At 47.1% G+C, this 12,006-nt stretch overlaps 6 protein-coding genes across 6 annotated transcripts; 3 read left to right on the top strand and 3 right to left on the bottom strand.

The window, feature by feature from the left end:
- Positions 1-152: 152 nt before the first annotated feature.
- GLAREA_02994 (Thioredoxin-like protein) lies at positions 153-593 on the bottom strand (the record flags this gene model as incomplete). The annotated part of the gene is made up of 2 exons (XM_008088079.1): positions 153-425; positions 531-593. The coding sequence occupies 2 exons, from the start codon at positions 591-593 to the stop codon at positions 153-155; spliced, it is 336 nt and encodes a 111-aa protein (XP_008086270.1).
- A 332-nt stretch (positions 594-925) lies between these two features.
- Positions 926-2,571, top strand: GLAREA_02993 (RNA-binding, RBD; the record flags this gene model as incomplete). The annotated part of the gene is made up of 4 exons (XM_008088078.1): positions 926-1,187; positions 1,284-1,411; positions 1,473-1,578; positions 1,763-2,571. 4 exons carry the CDS (start codon positions 926-928, stop codon positions 2,569-2,571), a joined length of 1,305 nt encoding a protein of 434 aa, XP_008086269.1.
- A 524-nt stretch (positions 2,572-3,095) lies between these two features.
- GLAREA_02992 (uncharacterized protein) lies at positions 3,096-3,907 on the bottom strand (the record flags this gene model as incomplete). Its single annotated transcript, XM_008088077.1, has 3 exons — positions 3,096-3,150; positions 3,202-3,663; positions 3,717-3,907. 3 exons carry the CDS (start codon positions 3,905-3,907, stop codon positions 3,096-3,098), a joined length of 708 nt encoding a protein of 235 aa, XP_008086268.1.
- A 251-nt stretch (positions 3,908-4,158) lies between these two features.
- GLAREA_02991 (uncharacterized protein) lies at positions 4,159-5,386 on the top strand (the record flags this gene model as incomplete). The annotated part of the gene is made up of 2 exons (XM_008088076.1): positions 4,159-4,243; positions 4,293-5,386. 2 exons carry the CDS (start codon positions 4,159-4,161, stop codon positions 5,384-5,386), a joined length of 1,179 nt encoding a protein of 392 aa, XP_008086267.1.
- Positions 5,387-7,252: 1,866 nt separating this feature from the next.
- On the top strand, positions 7,253-8,509 carry GLAREA_02990 (uncharacterized protein; the record flags this gene model as incomplete). The annotated part of the gene is made up of 3 exons (XM_008088075.1): positions 7,253-7,364; positions 7,422-7,537; positions 7,613-8,509. 3 exons carry the CDS (start codon positions 7,253-7,255, stop codon positions 8,507-8,509), a joined length of 1,125 nt encoding a protein of 374 aa, XP_008086266.1.
- A 1,551-nt stretch (positions 8,510-10,060) lies between these two features.
- Positions 10,061-11,493, bottom strand: GLAREA_02989 (Zn2/Cys6 DNA-binding protein; the record flags this gene model as incomplete). The annotated part of the gene is made up of 4 exons (XM_008088074.1): positions 10,061-10,383; positions 10,433-10,937; positions 10,990-11,238; positions 11,299-11,493. 4 exons carry the CDS (start codon positions 11,491-11,493, stop codon positions 10,061-10,063), a joined length of 1,272 nt encoding a protein of 423 aa, XP_008086265.1.
- Positions 11,494-12,006: the final 513 nt, after the last annotated feature.

Raw genomic sequence — 12,006 nt, 5'->3', positions numbered from 1 at the left:
CTCCTATAACACGTAATATACACCATATTCTAACACAACCGCAACATGATTTCGCAAGTGCATCTTAGGAAAACACCATGTTTAACCCGTCGTGGTCATCGTCGACGTCTCTTCGCTGTAACCCTATGCATACTGCCACCGCAAATTTCCGCTCAAACATGAGTTCCACCACCACCGGGTTTATGATATGGACTCCATATTCCTCTAACACTTTCATTCAAACTCTTGACTGGCTTCACCACCCTCTTCAATTTCTCTCCATTCGCATCCCTTAATATTTCTGCTTTCTGTAATATCTGTCCTTCACTCAAATTGCGCACGCAAATGGCTTTTTCGCCGCCATTGATGTAGTGGCCGCGGATAACTGGATGCTTCGACGGTCGTGGAGAGATGGAGATTTCGACTGATGGGTTCGCACGAGCAAACTTTGATATGTGAGACTTGAGGAATTGACTAGAAGAGTTACAGTCAGAAAGAGTACAGAGCACTTTCAAAGAAGAGATGGACGAACTTCATGCCCCTTGAGCTACCTGCCCAGTCACAATAATGGAACTCGAGTCGCTTGCACTGAAGAATGAAGGCGCCCACGCCATTCTGTTCACCGAATTAACTACAGCTGGGAACATTTGATACAGTTGGTACTTGCCTGGCCTTGGGTAGCTTTGCGTATTCCTTGGACTACCATTGTGTTTTGTTGCTTCGCTCTTACACAAAAAGGTGGTGAGGTTGATAGGGAACGATCTCAAAAATCTGCGGTGCTTAGATGTTCCGTTCCGGAAATCATTTGCTCCCCCAATCTAGCACGACGCGACACGACTGCTTTTCTCGGTTCCCTAATAATATTCGATCGTCGTCATCAACAACAGCTCCGGGAGCTGCAGCCATTCTAGTTGTTATCAATAGCTTTTGGCTTTGATCCCTTACCATGACGGACAAACTTCCACCAAATCTCCTTGCCCTCTTTGCGCCTCGCCCTGCTCTACGATGGGTAGCCCCGTCCGACCACGCGCCTGCAGAACGCAAGACTCCCAATATCAGCGGCATTGCGGCCTTCCTACCACAACTTCAGGAATACAAGGAAACGGATGATTACAAACCTACCGAATCATGGCTCCAAAGAAAGGATCGGTTGAAGATGGAAAAGAAGCAACATCAGGAGAAGCTTTTAAAGGAGGGCCCAACAGGCTGTGAGCGCACCCCTAATTGTTGTACAATCATAATTTACCAAAATGCGCTCCTTTTCGCCACTGTTATACGAAAAATGCTAATAATGACTGTTTCAGACAAACCCTCAGAAGATCCAAATATTCGAGGGGATGCTTTCAAGACCCTCATTGTCGCACGACTCAGCTATGAGGCAACCGAGCAAGACCTGGAAAGTGAATTTGGCCGCTATGGCGCTATTGAAAGAGTATGTATTTATCATCAACTAGAGTGGTTCGCAGATGACCACACAACTAACATTTGACTAGATCCGGATTGTTGTTGACACTCACCAAGACGAAAAGCCGAACAAGAAGAAAAAGAAGCATCGTGGATATGCATTTGTGGTCTTTGAGCGAGAAAAAGACATGAGAGGTAAACAGATCACACCCCTAATTGCTGGCAGCTCCATGGGCCGATTTCACAAGACGCGAATTTCTGTAATGGACATGGCCCTCAGGCTGCCTGTTCCCCCTTTTCATTTCTTAATGCCCACTTAAGGTACTCAAGTATGGGCCAAATGACTGACAAATGCGCCTTGCTTGCGCTTCGTGAACAGCTGCTCTAGAAAACTGTGATGGTATCCGAATCAAAGACCGTCGCATCAAAGTCGACGTTGAGCGTGGCCGAACCGTGAGAGATTGGAAACCACGTCGTTTCGGCGGCGGAAAAGGTGGGCGAGGATACACCAAAACGATTCCACCAAGGCCTATGGGACCCGGATCTTTCAATGGACCTCCAGGAGGACCCGGCGGCTTCAGGGGCGGTGGATTTCGAGGTGGGTTTGACGGCGGCAGAGGAAGGGGCGGTTTCCGAGGCGGTTTCCAAGACCGTGGGGGGTACGGTGGTGGCGGAGGTGGGAGAGGTGGTATTGGCTATTCGGGAGGCGGAGGCTTCTCTGGTGGCAGAGGAGGGTTCGGTGGTGACCGAGGTTCTAATGGATATGGTGCCCCTCCCAATGCGCCCGCTGGCCCTGGTGGTAGAGTTGGCGGACCCCCCGCTAACGACAGAGGAGCTGGTGGCTTCAGCAGAGGAGGATACGGCGGCTCTGGATCCCCTGAGCGAAACGGAAACTCAGCGCCAGCTGGTGGGTATGATTCGCGTGGTGGTGGCCGCTCATATGATGATAGAAACGGTGGCTATCGCGGCGGCGGCGGCAGAAGCTACAATGACCGTGACTCGATTCGTGGAAGTGGCAGCAACATGGAGCCGGTAAGGCCAAGAGAGGGAGGTAGAGATGGTGGTGGCTATCGGGACAGAGACCGAGACGGTGGCTATGGTGGCCGACCACGAGAAGACGACTCACGCAAGAGGCAGTACGAAAGCAACGGCTACGAAGAGGACCCTCGGAAACTTCGAAGATATTAGATGCAGCGAGGCATTAATCGGTTTGTCTTGCGGTGGGTTTCTCGATCTTCAGTCTTTCCTCCCTTAATCACCAGGGGTAAGCGGTTTTTCGATGCACCATTTCACCAAAAGGTAGTATGGCCAACACCTTCAATTTGTGTGTAACAACAGTTTGAAAGTCTATCAAATTTATGGTAATGGACTACTTCCGACACGTCGATTTCAGCAGCACCCTTAGCTCAGTCAGGTACCTATAGCACCAAGAGTGCTCGGGTGAACCTTCTTTTTGGCTCGAGGTTTGGAGGTAAGGTCAGAGGTAAGATTTTGCTGCCATCTGACCATGCGAATTTAGTATTAAATGGGTTTCTTGCGTGTATTATTCAGAGAAATGTGGTGGGTGGGATGGTGGTAAGACAGGAGCTCAGAGCAACAAAATTTCTTTTGATTCCATAATACCTAGTAGCGCCGGTGAACGCCAGTTTTCCTCCTGACAATGTATAATAAGAAAGCTCGTTCGCACAATAATCTCATTGGAACATAATCCTTCACGCTTCCATTGCGTCTACTACAGTGACCTCACTTGTCGCTGAACTCCAGTACCTAAATCTTGTTAACTCAGGTCCTACTCAATAAGAAGCAGAAAATACTTACGCAACGAGCTTAACGGTAAACTCGGCCGTCGCAACCCCAAACATCTTCAGTAACCTCGTCTGTCTACTATCTAACACATCCCCCTCCTTACAAACCGTATACGGATTCTGCAACGTAATCTTCCCCTTCACCAAACTACTCGGCACATTCAATTTCCTCAACTCTGGCTCTAAATTGTGCGCCAACGGCACATCGTTCTCCTCCTCGATCTCCCCACCCATACTCATCACCGTTCCCGCTGGAATCGTAAACTCCCGCGTCGCCTCCGTCCCCGCGCGCGCAAAATCCGTCTTTGATAATCCGTTGAAGAAGGTGATGATGGCTTCTGGATCACGGTTCGTGAACAGTAATCCTACGTTCCCCACGAGGTGCGGGGAGAGTAGATGCGTGTTTGGTTGATGCGCTTCTGCTTCGTTTTGCCCGAGGGCTTTGGCCATTACTTTTGTTTTGCCGAAGAATATCCTATTACACACCATCAGTATGGTCGATAAGTTGGGTATCATAAGAGAAAGTACCTTGAATCGCTCAATTCAGCCCGTACGTCCTTCAAATACGTATTCCTCATATTATCCACCGAGAAAACGAAACAGTACTGATAAGTATCCAGACATTCTCGCACGTTGGAGAAGAGTTTGAGCGTTAACTCTTTTCCCTTCTTATCGACTTTGGTGAGGTGAACCACCTTTGCGCGCTTGGATTTCGGCATTGTGAATGTTGTGAGGGAGGGGGGTGATGGTGCCGGTGGGTTTGCGATTGAGGAATTATTTTTTGAGGGACTGATAAAGTTTCGATAGGCGGCGGGATGTTGATCCGTGGGGTTGAGGTTTATCCGGGACAGGGGTGGAGCTTGAGGTGTTTTGGAAACTTGATGCTGGAGGTTTTGGACAGAGCAAAGAGGTTCATGAACATTGATTTTTGTGGAAAGAAGATTTTGTTATAGAGGAAATGTTGGAGTTTATGGATTATGTTCAAAATGCATTTTACGACGCTTCGAATTGGAACTTGGAGAATTCATACTCGCAGTTAACGGCTACTGCTAGAGGTAACTAGTACTTCTAATTCCTATGAGCTCTTCAACTGACCCCCATCAGCTCTTCTCGAATTCGAAACTCCTCGTGGCTTTGGCTTAAGCGTTTCCTCTCTCTCTTCTCCCAACTTTGCGACCTCATATGCGATCGGCAGCGTCGGTTTGGTCGATGGCTCGCTATCCTACCTGTATTCCTCCCTACCACTTCGCCCGGCTTCCCAAAGTGCCAACATCGAACTCGAGGATGTAATACGCGGATATAGACAGATACAGGAGTTGCGGAAACATAAACATTCTTGGGAATGGGAGCAATGGCATGCGGGCAAACGAATCGACAAACGCGATACACTGCTCTATGGACGACTATACTTGCCACAAAGCACACTGGAAGCGCTATACCTTCGAAGACTCACACCTACACAGCAGTTCAAATTGTCTGCTGTAAGTGACGGTCGGTTGCGAAATGGTGGAACGATTTTGGCCTTGCATCAATATGATGTTGGAAAATACTGCGCTGAATCCCTGTATTCAACAGACGGTGGTTTGGTTGGCATCAGAGGGTTGTATAATTTTGGTCCTGATCCTAGGAAAGGCATTACGGAACCTCCCAGGACCGAAGATCGCTTTTATGGCCGATTCAGTGCAGGAGCGGAGGTGTATTATGGGTCGCTGAACAAGTCTGGGGGAGTGAGCTTTGGAGGAAGATTTGCGACTCTGCCCGCCCATAACGGCACTCCACTAACGGCGACGTTGACATTGAATCCCTTGATGGGAAACATAAGTACAACATATGCTGTCAAAGCGGGGAGAAACCTAGCGCTGTGCTCGAAATTCGACTTCAATGTGTATAGTTACGAAAGTGATTTGATGCTGGGCTGCGAATTATGGAGAATGAAAGCCAAGGCTGAGAAAATTCGAGTACGAAGCATGGCGGCAAAACTGGAATGGAGATTGGATGAGATTGAAAAGAAACCAATATCAGAGCCTGAACAAGTGCTGGGAGTTCTGAAGGCACGAGTCGACCAGAATTGGAAAATTGGCTTGCTCTGGGAGGGCAAGGTCAAGGAGTTGCTATTCACTCTCGGGTCTTCCATCGACATGAAAAGAACGGATCAGCCATTCCGTGCGATTGGTCTAGAACTGCAATACTCTTCATGAGGTTGTGTTAGCCAACTATACAGTTCGGTGAAACCATCTGATGTGACTACCAGGTCAATCATGTGGCAGTGCCACTGATGTCTGGGACAAAGCCTAGAAGGTTAGGTGTGGATACTTCCAATTACCACGAGTACCGAGAAAGCAACATCAACAGCGAGCTATGAACTAGGTCTCGTTTCGGGCCGCATGAGGGCATTCCGACTCGCTCTCTTGCCCCGGCAAACTGATGTTCCACCACTTCGAGGCTAGACACCGAGTATAGTCAAAGTCAAACTCGTATTTGATAGGCTCGATATCTGGGACATACCGTAAGTGAGGAAATCACGCCGACTATGCCAAAGGGGAAGCATTGCGATGTATGAAAGTGGTACAGACATGTCAAAGAAACAACAATGCCACCAACACCTGCGTCACCCACCATCGCGCATCAAAGAAGCGCCCTTGGTGACAAGCGCATCCTACTCGTACTAGTCGGACTACCTTCGGGTTGGGTTATCCCACAAGGTGCGATATCTGGCTTTACGTGACAATAGCCCGCATAACAACAAAGGGGGTTGGTTGGATGCTTGAGGTATTATGGTCCCAAGAAACCCAAAACGCTCGAACAAGGCAGCCCGCAGTAGTCAGTGCTTGAAACTGCACAATATGTGCGCCACCCCGTGGACGAAATGTCAAGCATGGGCCGAGGATCTACTTCCATATAATAATCGTTGCCGTTGGTTGTATTGTCGATACGACGGCGGTTTGCTGTTGTAAGATTAGCTTCTCAGCCCGATACCCTTCGAGAAACTGAGCCCAATAAAATTATTGCTGTACCACTGCCTGCTGCACGAAGCGGCTCGAGGTATCCCGCATGACCAAACTTTCGATGCCCATTATTGGCAACAGTTACTCACTCCATCTCGACCGCAGTTGGCACATGAAGCAGCTCCTATGGAATCAGCGGTTTCGCGTCGTACTTGTGCAATACGCACTGCTTGCCTGGTGACCGGCGCGCGAATAGCAGACTTTCGGCGGAATCTCACATGTGTGAAGGAAATGGAATGGATTTTGTTTTTGTTTTGATGGAATGAAGTTTCATACACCGCGGTCTTCTTCATTGGCCACTGGGGATCCACCCGTATTCGAAGTTGGGGTACCCATCAAGGTGCCCACCGATGCACCCGCCAATGTGCCCCTCAACCCACACCACACAAAATTCGGCAGGACTCGCGACGAGGAAAAGAGCCTCTTTTCACTCATCTTTTCTACGGTTGCACTAAATAGAGACCACTTATTTCGTGTCATACCCCTCTTCGGACATCGTCTTCTACCGTAAACAAGCCTCACGTAACTCAAAGATTATCAATTGAAAACTCATTTGGTGGAAGTAATCAATATATCTCCTCCGCATCAGATCTGATCGGAGTCAGCACGTCAGAAAAGAGGGTTTCGCTGCCGCTGCGGTCCTACCCATCCAGGTACACACTTGGTCCTTCTTCCGGTCTAACCACCACCACACCAACATTCTTTCTTCAACCTCCTCAATCCTTACACACCACGAGGTTGAAGCTCATATAACAAGCTTCGATCCTTCGTAACCCAAGAATTTCCCACTCCTCGTCATCGTTGCTGCCATCTGTTGCGAGACGAACCCTTTGTTTTCCGCGAACATACGAGCCAATCCGGAGTACCACAAAGACCACGAGGAGATAAGACTTAGCCCAGCACACATCGCCCATTGAACTTTAAAAATCTTCGACCATCCTAAGAAGGGTCTCGAGTCTGTGTGGAGGTGTCGAAGGAGCCTCGGGGATCCGACAAGCACGAGAGTTAAGGAGCTTGGTGTTGATTATCTAGATCTACCCCCACACATCAGCTCTCGCGATGGACGCCGTTCGGACTGTTGAGGTCGAGTGCGACTCTGGAAACGACTACGATGGCCGAATGGGACTGCGCATATCAGCCATCTTTGTCATTGGACTTGGATCTATGCTAGGTAGGTCGTGATTTTTATCTGTTATTTTGCTTCGACCAGTTTCTGATCCTTCTCCAGGTGCATTATTACCAGTCGCAGCCGCACGAACCAAGCGTATGCGAGTACCAAAGCTGGCCTTCTTCATTACCAAACATTTCGGTAGCGGTGTTATCATCACAACGGCTTTTATCCATGTAAGTATATTTTCTCCCGAGTTGCGTTCTTCGAATGCGACAATAACAATAGATGCATGAGCTGACTATATTTAGCTACTCTCTCCTGCAAATGAGGCCCTCAACAATCCTTGCAACACCGGTCCTATCACCGAATATGATTGGGCAGCTGGTATTGTTTTGATGACTATCTTTGTGATGTTCTTCATTGAATTAATGGCGGCGCGGTTCGATGTCTTTGGGCGACAAGCGCATGATATTGAAGCGGCGGACCCTTCGTTGGATCTGATTAGAAAAAGCGAAAAGTCAAGCCATTCTCACAATGGTGACGCGAACAGCCCCAACATGCATTCCGCCAGTAGCTTAGCCGGTGAAGATCTTGCAGTCACTCAGGCAGCCAGAAAAAGCAGTGTTCCAGGAAGACCAAATGATTTCACATACCCACCAGGAGGTGAAGATCATCTTGGACATCAGCGAGACCACATGACCGAGGACGACCACTTTGCTGCCCAGATGACAGGACTCTTCATTCTCGAATTTGGTGTCATCTTTCACTCCATCTTCATTGGTCTCACGCTTGCTGTTGCCGGTGAAGAGTTTATCACCTTGTACATCGTCCTTGTCTTCCACCAAACTTTCGAGGGTCTTGGTCTTGGATCACGACTTGCAACAGCATCATGGCCAAAGTCGAAATGGTATCTTCCGTGGGCTCTTGGAGCTGCTTATGGCTTGACTACTCCCATTGCCGTCGCTGCTGGACTCGGTGTTCGATCATCGCTGGCGCCAAACAGTCAGAACACTCGTATTGTCAATGGTGTGTTTGATTCTATCAGTGCTGGTATCTTGATCTACACGGGTCTGGTCGAGCTCATGGCCCATGATTTCATGTTCAACCCAGAGATGAGAAAAGCAAGCATGAAGATGTTGCTCCTTGCCTATCTCTGCATGTGCATTGGTGCTGGACTTATGGCCTTGCTCGGAAAATGGGCTTGAAAGGTCATATTTCCAGGGCAGATTTATATTTTACATTTAGATGGCAGCGATGATACGGTTATGATAAAGTCATGACCAAGGTTGACGAGCCAAGATATTGAGAGATGAGTGGATCGATCGAGATATGAAAAGCGTGCGAGCTATACCTTAGATGAGAGTTTTTGACCGTTATGTGAGCATCACTTTAGCTTCACAACATGGTGGATGCATTTGTAAATAGCCTAAAAGGTTCTAATCAGCTTGCAGGGCAGGGAATTTACATAGAGAGAACGATGATATTATGAAATAAATCTTCCACAACTATTGGTTAGGGATTCGTGAATTGTATTATATGCTTTCGAAGATCACTTACCACTTGTGTTCCCTAAGTGAATGCTAATGCTTTTTGAGAATGTGATTTGATATTCTCGTCTCTTGAAGTAGTTCTGTGCTGCCAATGCCATTCGCTTATTGTTGCTGTCCTCTACGAAATCTCATATTCTTGACATATGGTAAGCAAGTGAATACGCGGGTCTGACTTACCTCGCTCGAGCTTGCTATCAACTCGAAAAACATGAGTTCTATGAGGGAGTGGGTTCTCGAATCAACATATCTAGACTAAATTGTTGGGAATTCGAACCTCAAGGTTATTCCAAGTTTATATCGTATAACGTTAAGTCTATCAAGATTCAATACCGTTACTCGCTACTAGTCATAAGATATCTCGAGTACCCCAACAGTCAAATCTTATATTCTTCCAATATAAATGTTTTGTTTCTTGAATCCGTGAATGAACGACGAAAAGGATAGTGTAATTACGTCCTTAAAACAGAAGTTTCAACTAGGTATAAGTAGTAGTAGAGAATAAGAATATTATAATAAACTAAATGCACTTTTTATTCACCTAATCATATTCCTGATTTCCGAGTTAGGTGTTTTACTTTTTATTTTTTGGCTCCTCTCTATCTTCCATCTTTTACACAACCATCACTTGCTACGCATCTCTCCAAGGTGTCGCAAGTACTTCTATGATTCAGGCAGACCTTTTGAGCTGTCTATGAGCACCCAGCTGCCAAGAATGATAGCGTCGGTGCGAATCAAACATCCCTTCCACTTAACCAGTTTCCTCGGTTGTGCTTCGCGATTGTGGTATCAGGTTTGGTCCGGGACATTGTTTTCTTGATGACGCTTCAGCAGCTGGATTCTTGGGGGGTCAGAAGCTGGATTCTCCTCCCTAGAATGTGTGGGAATTACTGTCCCATTTAAACCATCTTGTGTTTCGAAATTTCGAGGCTTGATAGTCGAACTATGACGATATTTAGAGTGTGTACGGGTTTCTTCCTTCTTTCGAAAAGAGCTTAGCTTGTGTACTAAGACATGTATTCTGAGTGATTGTGGATGTTCGTCTTGTCGTTTCGAGATGACTTGGTGTTTGTTTGAGAGGGAGGCCAGCCGAGATTCTCATCTACCATTGTATGGCCACCGTATATCCTTGAGTGCCCGCCCAGTTCAAGATTCATCCCGTGGCTCTGATGCTACAGCATCAAAGAACTTCGTCAATCTCAACCAACCTCACCCCCTCCGCAGAATATACCCATCTAACTCCCCCCTTGCATGCAACTCCCCCACCTTCCTCGGCCACTCCAGATACCTCTCAAACCCCCCATCCACACCCTTCACAATCTCCTCAATCCAATTGCTCATCCGAATACGGTACATCGTAACCGTATACTTCTTCCTTTCCTGGCATGAAATAGGTCGCATAACTAGATGTAACGCTACAAGATGTGCGTTCAGGATTTGACAAACTGTGTTGGTAGGATCGCAGAGACTGATGAAGTTTTTTGAGGCGATGGAGACGATGAATTTGCAAACGTTGGCGTGGGCTTGGTAGGCTGGGAGGCGGGTTAGTTAGGATGGGGGTTAAGAAAAGGGGAGACGAACCTTCAATCGAAGTGTTTTCCAGCGCGCAAAAGTTACTAAGCAAACACTCTCGAAACCCTCCCTGGTACTCCTCACTACACAATCCACTCACCTCTTCCAACGATCCCACCGCATCCTCAATAAACGCTTTATCAAACGCCGGAGCTTTCCGCCCATTCAACCTCATACTCATAACCTCGACAAAAGTATCAAGATCGCTCTTCGCCAGCAACGCCTGAATGTTCTGTCTCCTTACCTCATCGGCAACGAGGTGAGACGAGCGTGTTAACACCAAGAACGCATGGAGACCGTCGTCCATATACCAGGACTGCATGAGCAGCGCGTTACAAGCAGCGACCACAGCGTCTGCTTCCTCGATAGTTTTGAGCGGGGCGCTGAGAGCGAGATTGAGGCCTTGACTTGCTTTCAAGCGGTGGGATTGTGCGGCGCTGGTGTATGATGTTGGGGAGAGTTTGCTGAGATGGGATGCTGAGAGGCCGAGGAGGGCGTGCATGAGGAAAGACGACTAGATGTACATCTTAGCCAAAAGACAGTCTGATTTACTTTGTGAGCTGAACCTGATGACTGATCGGCGTGATATAATTTAACCATATATCCTCACTTGCAACAGGGAAATGCGGATATGCTGCTACCAGATAATGATGAAATAGCTGGAAATCCATCAAGCTGAATTCCGGGGTATTGTTTAAAGAAGGTTTCAGCTCTATTTGAGTAGTTGCAGGTTGAACGACAGCACTTGTTTGCATGTATTGACATTTCAGACCAAGTCTTTTGCAATTGTCACACATGGGATAGGTTTCTTGGCACTAGAATTGCTATTATTAGTTTGAAATGCATAAGATGCCAATGAGTAATGGGTTAAATACCTTGATCTTCCTCTTCTTGCAGCTAAAACATCCCTGTCTTGATTTTCGATGGCCTTTACGATCCCTTTTTGCTGCTGGTACAAGTGGTTGACGGCCAACTCCGGTAGAGGTCAACGCGAGATCATTCTGTAAACGTGGCGGTCCAGAACTATCAGATACTGGTGATTGATTCGCGGACGGGACACATTCGAGCATAGCGATGATGAATTTTTGAGTTTGAAGATCTGAAGTTGTAATAAGTTTGAAAGTGTCATGTAGAAGAGGATCGCTACTCGTAGCGCCGCAGGTTCCTTGACCACGTGCTTAACTTAGCAGGAGAACAATCACGTGAGTCTAAAAGACAAGCCATGATCACTAATCAATAGTTGAGATTTCTTAGGTAGATGAGAATCAATGATTGAACTAATATTAGGGTTTATAGCTCAGAACCAAATGCAAAATTACATTTTCTTTGACATTTTCTACCTCTGAATTTGGTTATGTCGAGCTTACGTAAAGTAGACTATGACTATGACGACGTTGAATAAGGGTTCCTCAGCATACCTTACCTAAACGAGTTTCACTTCTACATCCGTGAATCTGTTAACTAAACGTCGTCCTTCAAAAATATATGTTGAATATCTTCGGTTCTCAGTAGCATTCCAACCATTGCTCGTAACGAGAAGTAGCTTTTCGCCTATTGACAAACTCAGTCGTGTGATGATCTAG

The sequence above is a fragment of the Glarea lozoyensis genome, assembly GCF_000409485.1.
Source record: "Glarea lozoyensis ATCC 20868 chromosome Unknown GLAREA6, whole genome shotgun sequence".
Taxonomy (NCBI): Eukaryota; Fungi; Ascomycota; class Leotiomycetes; order Helotiales; family Helotiaceae; genus Glarea; species Glarea lozoyensis.
Note: the sequence above shows the minus strand (reverse complement) of the source record. Positions and strands in the feature narration are given on the sequence as shown.